The following is a 12,122-nucleotide window of genomic DNA, read 5'->3' on the forward strand; positions in this document are numbered from 1 at the left end:
GCTCACGCTCGCCTGCTGAGTGGCGTGTCCCAACAGGGACCTTCTGACAGAAGCTCGGCTGTTTTGCATCACTTGGACAACTGCTCGGAGCTCCAGGGGAGACCCCGCCCTGAGGTTGGGTGCCATGGGCCCAGAACCTGAGGCGGCGCTGTTGGTCAAGCTAGGCACCGGCCGTTGGGCCCCTAGACCAGCGGAGTGGGGGGCTGCCTGGCTTGGAGGGACACAGGCCGGTAGGACCCGGGAGAGGACCCAAGCAGGCAGGCACACGCCAACCTCCTGTCACCCATTGCAGAGTTCACCCCAAAGGACTCCCAGGTGCTCTGCCGAGTCCCAGGATGGAGGGCTGGGCCAGACACAGCCCCTGCCCGTCCTCGTGGGAGTGGGGGGAGAGGGGGGCATCAGGGAGACACATGTGCTGTGGGAGGAGTCTGACCATGATCCCCTGTGGGAGGCTTAGAGGGGAGAGGGGCTCATTCCTTAGTCGGGGGTATCGGGGAGGGCTCCATGGAGGAGGGAACACTTGGGCAGAGTCTAGAAAGATCGTGGGGTGAGTCGCTGAGGTGATAAGGGGGGCACAGGCAGCGCTAGGAGGAAACGGCAGAAGCTCAGGGGGGCCAGGGACAGCTGTGGCCTGAGTGTGGCCCCCCGGAGAACTGGCTCTGGGCCCCCTCTATCAGGGGGGCTAAGGGCTCAAATTGGGGGAAAACAGAGAGATCTCTGGGATGGTTGGGGAAGGGGGACTGTCCCTGGCAGAGATTCGCTCAGAGATGCAGCTCAGAAGAAGAGATACAGCGAAGCTGAGGGCTGTTGTGACCGTGGGGGGAGGGGGGCAGAGCCACATGGGAGGTGAGATGGACCTTTCTCCAACCCGCAAACTCAGACTTACCCCTCAAAGGCCCCTCTGGTGGGGCCTCCCGGGCCATCCATCGTGCGGCTGGGGAAGCCCATGTCCCAGCCTGTCCCTGGTGCCCGGCAAGGCCCCCTCCTGCCCCCCCCCCCCCCCCCCCCCCCCCGCCAGCCGCCATACCGGCCCACCAGCAGCAGCTCCCGCTCGCCAGCGCGGGGCCTCAGCCGCCTCCAGATGTCCATGGTGAAAAGCGTGCTACTGCTATTGAAGATGGACGTCAGCGACGACATGAGCGCGGCCATCATCACTGCGATCATCAGCCCCCGCAGACCTGGGGGCGGGGACAGGGCCGCTGTGACCTTGCCCGGGAGCCCCTCCTGCCTGCGTCCCCCTGTCTGAGGCCCCACTGTCAGCATCGGCCACTCACAAGCCCTCGAGCGCAGAGCCCCAGGAGGAAGGAGGAAGGAGGCTGGAGGTGTTTGCAGGAGAAAGGCCCAGACGGGAGACGCTGGAGGCCAAGGGCAAGTGCAGGGGGCGGGGCGGAGGGGGGTACTTCTGGATTTGCGGCTTGCTGGCCCCACCGTCACAACCGTGACGGCTTCTGTTGTTCTGGGTGCAATTAGGAGCACCCTGTTTCTACAGAACCGTGCAGGTGACAAAGCACTTTCACACCGAGGCCTTCATTTGACGGAAGCATTATTAACCCGTTTGACAGAGGAGGAAGTAGGAGCTCCTAGCGGGAGGAGAGGTGCCCAGGGACTCACGGTGGCCAGCGGCAAAACTCTGGGGTGGGGTGGGGACAGGAAGGCCTGGGACGGGACCCTCTGCTTAGAGGTCACAACCTGGGCAGGGCGTGGTGGCCTGTGTGTGGCCGGCCCCAGGAGGCATGGGGGGGAGGGGGAGGGGGCCTTTCTTGTTGGCTCTGTGGAAAAGGAGATGCGGTTCCCCAGGGGGGAGAGAGAAAAATCTACCCAGGCATTGGCTGTGAACAAGGGAGGGGTCCCCATCGAAGTGGACGAGGCTCTGCTTTGCAGAGTCTTCTGGGAGTCGTGGGCTTGAGAGGGGCTGAGGGTGGGGAGCCCGGAGAGATGGAAGGATGCTCAATTTCCAACTCAGTGCTGTGTGGCGTCAGGCTGGTCGGCTCCCCTCTCTGGGCCTCGGTCTGATTCTATCTCCAAGGCCTCTTACACTTTTTCTTCAAGTGTCTAAGCACCTCCTCTCCATGTCTGCCGATTGTCTGTCTGTCCTCCACTCCCTGCCCTAGTTTAAACCTGACTGACGCCCTCCCCCCCGCCCCCGCTCCCCTGAGGGCTCAGCCTCCCTGGTGCTATTTTTGCCTGGCCCTTGGTTCTGTGTCTGACCCGCTGTGTGACTTCCAGACATCCCATGGCCCTCTCTGTTCAGTTATCACGATGACAGGGCTGGGGCCCAAAGAAAAGTGAGTTAGATCACGGTTTTCCCTCAAACATTTCTCCATCCTGTTTCTCTTGCTCAGGGAGGTGGATTAACTTGGGGCTTATTCTCCACCCATTTTTCAGACAGGGAGCTCAAGGCCCAGAGAGTGGTTATGGCCCAACAATGGCTGGGTGTCAACACTCGGGGGCTTAGCGAGCTACCCCCGCCCCCCAGAACGGAAGGGGAAGGTGAGGCCCAGAGGTGGGAACCCACAGCGAGGCCAAGCCTTGCGCCAGGCAGGGTCCCAGCATTATTATGTTTAATCCCAGCAACAACACGCCGAGGGGTGGGTAGGCGTCATTATCTCGAATCTACAAATGAGGACACTGAGGCTCCAAGCAGGGAAATGACACACCCCAAATATCTCAGCCAGCGAGTGGCAGAGCTGAGATTTGATCCCAGGTCTGTGACCTCACATCCATCCCCTGGGCCTCCACACCCCAGGAGGGAGGGAAAGCAGGGCAGGGCCTGGAAGCTTCTAGAGGGGAAGCCACGGGGAGGGAGGGAGACACTCAGGGTCTGAGAATCTGGAGGTGAATCCAGGCTGCAGAGGGTCTCAGAAGGCTAGCTCCTCTTTTTGCTCAGCTGAGACCAGAAATGTGGGAAAGGCCAAAACCTGCCCCCATGTTCTACCTGTTGGGGGAGGCAGGAGGTGTGGGGCTCATGGGGGCCCGAGCTCCTGATCCCAGCGGAGTCGGCAGTGGGCTTGGAGCCAGACAGACCGGGGTCTGTGGCTCAGCCACCCTTGTCACCATGGAGAAGTCACTTTCCCCGCTCTGTGCCTCAGTTTCCCTATCTGTAAAACGGAGCTAACAACTACCTCATAGCCGGAAGTGGGAAGCAGTTTGACCTCTCTCAAGGGATGGCACAGCACAGGGGAAGAGGAGAAGCTCTGGAGGCCGATTATCCGGGTTGAGAACCCAGCTCTGGGGCTCATCGGCCACGTGACCTTGGGCAGGTCTCTTCAACCTCTCTGGGCCTCAGTTTCCCCCTCTTTAAAACGGGGATGATAATAGCAGCACTTAGGGTTCTTGGAACGATGGAAGGTAGTCCCATGCAAAGTCCTTGGAATCCTGCGTGGCCCATGGTGGGGGGGGGGCATGTATTTTCCAGTATTATTACCTTCCTCTCTTTCCCGATGAGTGAACATCCCACTCGGATGTCACACTGGACCCAAAGTGGCCTCCACAGCCCCCGGTGCCCCTCGCCCTCACCAGTCCCACCCGAGGTTCCACCCCTCACCCTGCCGGGACCCCACCCAGAGTCTCACCGATGGGCATCAGTTCCATGACCAGCTTAGGGTAGGCGATGTTGGAGCAGCCGATCTCAGCCCCGCAGGCCCGAAGGCACTCGGACGGCACCACACAGCCCACGTCATCTGCGTCAGAGGGATGCCCAGTATATCCCAGCTGCCCCACCCCGCCCTTCGGACAGCCGCGAGCACCTGAGGGTGGGCAGGACCCCGGTCCAGCCCTGCTCTGTCACCTCCTCTGACCAGGAGCTACGTGGTCCTGGGTCACAAGGAGGGCGCTGGCCTCAGAACTATTCTGGTCCCTAAAGCCTTGACTTTTTTCCTGCCTGGTGTCCTCCGTCATAATGTCTTCTCCCTCTCCCAGACCAGGCCAGGGGGCTCACCTGCGGTGTGGCATTGCCCACGTGAGCAGTCCGCTGTTAGAAGCCATCTGGGGCGCTGGTCTCCCTCACCCCCCTCCTGCCCCCATCCCTTCTCCCCAGAGGGGCAAATGCAGGCTAGAGGGGCACCTTCCCCCACCCCTGGGCTCAGAGCTTTAGGCCGGGTCCTGTCTCCCCGACCCCCCACCTGGAGCCATCTCCAGCAGCTCCTGGAAGACCCTTAAAATACAGGGGAGCCAGATCACACCCTGGTCAGAACTCTCCAGTAGTTCTGCTGTCCACAAGACCCTCCAGTCATCGAGACGCCGGGCTCCTCCAGTCGTGTCCCTTTCCTTGCCGACCCGCCACCTTGCTCCAGCCACAGGGGCCTCCCTGTCACCTGAGGCCTTCCCCACCAGCCCCTCTGCCCAGGCCCTCCCAGGAGGACTGGCTCAGAAGCGGCTCCCCACAGCAGGAGGGGTGCACACTGCTCATCTGTGGAGTGAACGGACTGAGCCCTACATCTGGGCCTCCCTAGCAAGCTGCCCCAGCAGAACCCTGTTGGGGGGGGCAGAAAGCACGGTGCCTCACTCCCAGAGCTTGCCCACGGCAGCCGGGCTCCCCAACACAGTGTGGGGAACAGTGGTGAACCCCATGTTCTCGGGCTCCTCCCATGAAATACTCTCTCCATGCCCCATGGGCTGCCCGTGTCCCTTGGGAATTTCAGCAGGGGGCCCACAGAGTGCATAGCTGATGGTGGAGGAAGTTCAGAAACGGATGCCGCGGACCAGAGCTCCAGGGGGCAGGGAGGCCAGTGTGGGCGCTTACGTTTCGATCCGGCAGCAGGCATCGGCGTTCCCCGGCCACAGTGCTCCCCTTGCAGACCAGGCACTCCTGAGTTAACCACTGTCCCCTCCAAATGCCCCTTCTGAAAAGTCCCTCCACGGATGCCCAACCCATGGCAGTTGGGTCTCAGAACCCTTCCTCCAGGCTAGCAGAGCTGGGGCAGCATGCCCCCATCCTCAATGACCTGGCATCCCTGGTCTCTAGCCCAGCCCCTCTCTGGAGCTCCAGAGCCCCCCAGCCCCATGGCTTCTCCTGCCACACCCCTGCCTGCTTCACTTGGCTCCCTGCCCTGCTCCTGGGCACCAGCCCCTCCCCGCCTCCCTTCCATCCTCCCCATCCTTGCCAAATTACACCTCTGCTCACACTACTTACTTCTCAGGAACACCCCCCCACACACACACACACATACACACTGCTGGAGCCCCTAGCTTCCAGGGGTGGGGTGGGGTGGGTGGAATCCTTGCCGTGACCTTTCAGGTCCTCGTCAACTGGTCCCAGATCCTCCCATCCAGTGTGCATGCATCAACCGCCTGGACCTGCTGGTGTTTTCTCATACACACCCAGCAGTTTGCCACCTCCGGGCCTTCACAGACGAGGTCCCCTCCTCCCAGGACTCCATCCTACCCTTGTTTACATCCTGCTCCCTGGCCCATTGCAAAGGGCTGGTCCTCTGAGGCTTTCTCTGACTCCCTCTGCCCTCCCCCCCACCACACACACCCCAAGCCGGCAAAGCAGCTTCCTCTCAAAGGCTCCTATGGCCGAGGATTGAATCATGATAGTTTGTATGCGCATTTTACCTCCCCTACCAGACTGGGAGCTTCCCCAGGGCGGACACTGGGTTTGAATCATCTCCAGGTCCCCGGTATCACTCAGTGCAGGGCTGGGCCCAGAAAAGAGATCCTGCGGAACATTTGTGAATGAATGAGTGAGTAATGGAGTGTATGGTTGTCAAGAAGGAGGCAAGGCACAGGAGGACAGGAGGAGGAGAAAGGATGCCAGAAAACAGTCATGATGAAATTCGGGCACTGTTTGATCCAGCTGCAGCCCAGCGGTGCGCGGATGAGAACTTGGGACCACAAACGGCATGACTGGCCCGGGACACACAGTTGGACCCAGGACAAAGCCCCAGGCCCCATGGCAGGACTTCGGGGTGGCAGGGCACTGGGGTCCAGCATACAGAAGGCAGGTGATTGGGCCCCTGCTGACAGGTTCTGGGCCTGGACTGGCTGGCTCTGTTGCCCGGACCCAGCCCTCGTGGGAGAGACAGGTGAGGAGTCACAGCCACATAATGGCTCAGAAAGCCCGAGTCAGGAGATTCTGGCCAAGTTTATTCAGCCCATTCCAGGCTCTGGGCATGGGCCTCCGCCTCTGGGCACCACTGGCTCGCTTGCCTGAGTTTGTGCTGAACAGCAAGAAAGAACAACCTCTCCTTTATGACAGCAGCAGAGGCGCGCCATTAAAGTCCCTTGAATGTGCCACACTCAGTGGTGAGCAGCGGGGGGGGGGGGGGGGGGGGGGGGGGGGGGGGGGGGGGGGGGGGGGGGGGGGGGGGGGGTGGGGGGGGGCTTCTGAGTTCGACAGGAACCAGCTTCTGTGGGCCTGGGAGCTCCCCAGCTGGGATCTACTTTTGCATCGGCACCTCCATCCAGCCAGGCCCACACCAGAACCTGGAGCTGCCCCTCTCCTCGTCCCCCACGTCCTCCCTCCCTGTGGCCGATACCAAGTCCAGCCACTGGGCTTGGTGACCAGGTGAACTGCACCATCTCCTTACTGCACCACCTTGCCCCCTCTAACCCACCCTCCCTGCATGCAGCAGAAGGAACTTCTAAAAACACCATTTCTGTCTACCATCCTTCCTGCTCACACACTTCTGTGGCTCTCCAGCCCCTGCAGGAGGGATCACAAGCCTCTAAATATGCCATTCATGGCCCCTTACCCTCTAGCCACACCTCTGGGCCTCTGTGTTTGCTGTTCCCTCTCTAGAATACCCTTCCCTCCTTCAGAAACTCAGGGAATTCATATGGATTCATACTCTCAACCTATGGATGTCTGTGCAGGCTTTGGCAATATCCTCACAGCACCAATAACTCTGTGACCCGTGACAGCCTTTGCCAGTGTCTGTTGATGGACTGAGTGACCCCCTTCCCAAGGGCCACTGGACATAAGACCATGATGGCTAATCAAGTTGCTCCCCACTCCCTAACCAGGCCTGGCCCATCCTGGGGAGACAGTCCAGATGTGGATGTTGCAATAAGGAGCAGGAGAAAAGCACACAGACCTGAGTTTAAGTCCAACTATCCCAACGCCCTACTGTATGATCCTGGGTGATTATTTAAGTCTCTGAGCTGTTTTCTTCCCCCTGTAAAGTCCTTCTGGGGGACATCCAGAGGCCAAAACTCAACCTCAACCTAAAAGTCACACTTGACACAAAAATTAATTCAAAATAGATCACAGATTTAAATGTAATATGTAAAAACTATCAAACTTTTGGGGAGAAAATAGTAGATCAGGACCTAGGGCTAGGCAAAGAGTTCTTAGACTTGACAACAAAAGCACTACCCATAAAAGAGAAAATGGATAAAACAGACCTCATCAAAATGAAAAGTTCAGTGTGGACACCTGTAAAAAGGATGAAAAGAAAAGTTACAGAACAAATCAGTAAAGTTGCAGGATACACAATCAATACAAAGATGGTCGTGTTTCTATACACTAACAATGAACCATCAGAAAGAGTAATTAAGAAAACAATCCCATTCATGATGGCAATCAAAAATAACTAAATATCTAGGATAAATTTAACCAAGAGGTGAAAGACCTGTACAATGAAAATTATAAGACACTGATGAAAAAAGTTGAAGATGACACAAATAATGGAAAGATATACCATGTTCATGGATTAGAGAATTCATGTTAAAATGTCCATACCACCAAAGGCCATCTGCAGATTCAGGCAGTCCCTATCAAATTCCAATAGCATTTTTCACACAAATAAAAAAAATCCTAAAAATTTGTATAGAACAACAAAAGACCCCAAATAGCCAAAGCAATCTTAAGAAAGAAGAGAAAAACTGGAGACATCACTCTTCCTGATTTCAAACTGTATTACAAAGCTATGGTAACAAAAACAATACAGTATTGGCACAAAAACAGACATATAGATCAATACAACACAACAGAGACCACAGAAATAAACCCACACATATCCAGTCGATTAATTTATGACAAAGGAGTCAAGAATACACAATGGGGAAAGGACAGTCTCTTCAATAAATGGTGTGGGGAAAATGAGACAGCTAATGCAAAATAAGAAACTGGACTATATCTCAAACCATACATAAAAACCAACTCAAAATGGACTAAGGATTTGAATGTAAAACTTCTAGAAGAAAACATAGGGGGTAAGCTCCTTGACATTGATCTTGGCAATGATTTTTTTTTTTATTTGACACCAAAAGAAAGAAAAAAACCCAAATGGGACCACAACAGATTAAAAAGCTTCTGCACAGCAACGGAAACCATCAACAAAATGAGAAGGCAACCTATGGATTGGGAAGAGTATTTGTAAGCCATAGATCTGATAAGGGGTTAATAGCCAAAATATATAAAGAACTCGTACAACTCAATAGCAACCCCTCCCCAAAAAACCCCAAAACCATTTAAAAAGTGGGCGGAAGATCTAAATAGACATTTTTCCAAAGGAGACATACAAATGGCCAACGGGTACACGAAAAAGTGCTCAACATCACTAGTTATTGGGGCTATGCAAACCAAAACCACAATGAAGTATCACCTCACACCTGTTAGAATGGCTATCATCAAAAAGAGATCACGTGTGTTGGCAAAGATGTAGAGAAAAGGGAATCCTTTTGTGTGTGTGGGTGTGCTACTGATAGGAACATATATCAGTGCAGGTACTATGAAAAACAGTATGGAGATTTCTCAAAGAACTAAAAATAGAACTACCATTTGATCCAGCAATGCCACATCTGAGTATCTACCTTAAGGAAATGAAATCATTACCTTGAAGAGATATCTGTAGTCCATGTTCATTGAAGCATTAGTCACAGCAGCCAAGACATGGAAATAACCTCAAGGGTCCATCAGCAGATGAATGGATAAAGATGTGGCATACACACACACAGAAATATTATTCAGCCCTGAGAAAGAAGAAAATCCTAGCATTTGTGACACCACTGGTGGACCTTGAGGGCATTATGCTAAGTGAAGTAAGTCAGAGAGAGAAAGACAAATATTATATGATCTCACTTATAAGTGGAATCCAAAAAAGCTGAACTCAGAAAAAGAGAGTAGATGATAGGGCTGTGGGGTGAAGAAAAGGGGTGATATTAGTCAAAGGGTCAAACTTCCAATTATAAGATGAATAAATTCTGGAGATCTAACGTACAGCACAGTGATTATAGTTAATAATATTGTATTTTATATTTAAAAAAAAGTTACAGATCAGCAGAAAATATGTGCAGACCATAGACCTGACAAAGACCTTGTATTTAGGATATATAAAGAGCAGGGACACCCTGCTGGCTCAGTTGGTTAGGCTCCAACTCTTGGTTTTAGCTCGGGTCATGATCTTGGGGTCGTGGGATAGAGCCCCATGTTGGGCTCCGTGCTGGGTGTGGAGCCTGCTTGAGATTTTTCTGTCTCTCTTCCTCTGCTTCTCCCCCCCACCCCTCCCCACTCCCGCTCACACTCTCACTCGCTCTCTTTCTCTCTTAAAAAAAAAAAAAAAGTATACGGCATCAGGGAAATCCAAATCAAAACCTCAATGAGATACCACCTCACACCCGTCAGAATGGCTAAAATTAACAAGTCAGGAAACGACAGATGTTGGCGGGGATGTGGAGAAAGGGGAACCCTCCTACACTGTTGGTGGGAATGCAAGTTGGTGCAGCCACTCTGGAAAACAGTATGGAGGTTCCTCAAACAGTTGAAAATAGAGCTACCCTACGATCCAGCAATTGCACTACTGGGTGTTTACCCCAAAGATACAAATGTAGGGATCCGAAGGGGTACGTGCACCCCAATGTTTCTAGCAGCAATGTCCACAATAGCCAAACTGTGGAAAGAGCTAAGATGTCCATCAACAGATGAATGGATAAAGAATCAGTGGTATATATACACAATGGAATATTATGCAGCCATCAAAAGGAATGAGATCTTCCCATTTGCAACGACGTGGATGGAACTGGAGGGTGTTATGCTGAGTGAAATAAGTCAACCAGAGAGAGACATGTATCATATGACCTCACTGATATGAGGAATTCTTAATCTCAGGAAACAAACTGAGGGTTGCTGGAGTGGTGGGGGGTGGGAGGGTTGGGTGGCTGGGTGATAGACATTGGGGAGGGTATGTGCTATGGCGAGTGCTGTGAATTGTGCAAGACTGTTGAATCGCAGATCTCTACCTCTGAAACAAATAATGCAATATATATTAAGAAAAAAAAAGAAGAAGATAGCAGGAGGGGAAGAATGAAGGGGGGAAATCGGAGGGGGAGACCAACCATGAGAGACGATGGACTCTGAAAAACAAACTGAGGGTTCTAGAGGGGAGGGGGGTGGGGGGATGGGTTAACCTGGTGATGGGTATTAAAGAGGGCACGTTCTGCGTGGAGCACTGGGTGTTATGCACAAACAATGAATCATGGAACACTACATCCAAAACTAATGAGGTAATGTATGGTGATCAACATAACAATAAAAAAATTTTTTTTGAAAAGTATAAAGAGCTCTCGAAACTCAACAGGAAACACCAAACAATCCACTTAGAAAATGGGCAAAACACATGAACACGCATTTCACTGAAGAGGCCAGACAGCTGGCAAATAAGCACATGAAAACATGTTCTATATCATTAGTCATTAGGAAAGTGCAAATTAACACCATAGGAAGAGGTTATTACACACCTATCAGTGTGGCTAAAATAAAAAAATTGTGACAACATAAAATGTTGGCAAGGATGTGGAGAAACTGGATTGCTTGTATGTTATTGGTAGGAATGTAAAATATACATAACACAACATATATACAAATGAATATGTATAATATGCATATGAACGTTCATAGCAGCTAAATTCATAATAGCCCCAAACTGGAAACAACCCATTGTCCTTCAACAGGAGAGATGGTTGAACAGACTCTGGTCCCCCCATGCCATGAATACTAGCCAGCAACAGAAACAAACAAGCTGCGGATATGCACAAATGACCTGGATGACTTGCCAGAGAATTATGCCGAGTGGGAGAAAAAGCTAATCCCTGAAGGTTATATGCTGTACTTCCCATTTATATAACATCTTGAAATAACAACATTGCAGAGATGGAGAACAGATGTTGTCGTTGACAGGGGTCAGGGATGGAGGTGTGGGTAGTGAGGGAGGTTTCAGCCACACAAATCTACACATGTGGTAAAGTTACACACACACACACACACACACACACACACACAAGAACACTTGTAAACTGCTGAAATCTGAACAAGTTCTGGATTGCACCGATGTCAATTTTCTGGCTATTGTATTATTGTACTAGAGTTCTACAAGATGATACCACAGGGAGAAACTGGGAGAAGGATCCCTGCGACCTCTCTGTTGGTGTGGTGGTGGTGGTGGTGTTGTTAACAACTTCCTGTGCATCTGTAAATTCGGTCACGTAACTGCAAGGTTGGAGGGCTTCATGCCTTTCAGCCCTGAGAGCCAGGATTCCCTTCATGAGCCCCAGGGCCTACGTGCAGTCAGAAGAGCAAAAGGAGAAGCTGAGGCCCGGAAACTCTCGTTCTGGATCCTTGGCAGTGAGGCTATATAAATCAGGCTTCAGGACCCCAAAAGCAGCGCTGGCCGCCTGGGACCGCCTGCCTCTTCTCTGTGGCTGAGTGGGGTGGGGAAGATGGAGGTGTGTGCGCAAGAGTTGGGCCTGACTCCAGCCCACAGCAGCCCTCTCTGGCTCTCCCCATCCCAGGGTTCAGGAGGGCGCTGCTCATCATGTGGGACCAGTCCTGGGGGGTTACCCCTCCCAGCAGGGAGCAGGGCTAGTGACTAAGAACTGGGTATCTATCTGCTCTCTGCACACCAGGCTCTGTAAAGGCTCCATCCTGAGTATGGGTCAGACGGTGCCCTATCCTTGCCGTGGGGCCTCTCCGAGTCCAGTACCCCAACTCTACTTCCACAACCCGACAGCTGGGTACCTGCACAGACTCCCCGTCCCACCTCGGAAACTGGATACTGGTAGGGTTGGACCAAGTTTACCAACAGGCCCCGCGGTCAGGGGGAGGGGCGGTGCAAATGTTGTTGACTTGCTGTGTGTTCTCAGTAAGAACACTGTCCCTCTCTGGGCTGCAATGTTCCAGGAGC

The 12,122-nt window shown here is 53.1% G+C and overlaps 1 protein-coding gene across 1 annotated transcript in view; it reads right to left on the minus strand.

Annotated features, from left to right (window-relative positions):
* Positions 1–12,122, minus strand: part of SLC5A10 (solute carrier family 5 member 10) — a 57,684-nt gene that overhangs the window by 4,030 nt on the left and 41,532 nt on the right. The window contains 2 exon segments of the mRNA XM_027625020.2: positions 1,028–1,178; positions 3,573–3,680. Coding sequence (XP_027480821.2) covers positions 1,028–1,178; positions 3,573–3,680 — 259 coding nt within the window.

This window comes from Zalophus californianus, chromosome 16 (genome assembly GCF_009762305.2).
Source record: "Zalophus californianus isolate mZalCal1 chromosome 16, mZalCal1.pri.v2, whole genome shotgun sequence".
In the NCBI taxonomy this organism is placed as follows: Eukaryota; Metazoa; Chordata; class Mammalia; order Carnivora; family Otariidae; genus Zalophus; species Zalophus californianus.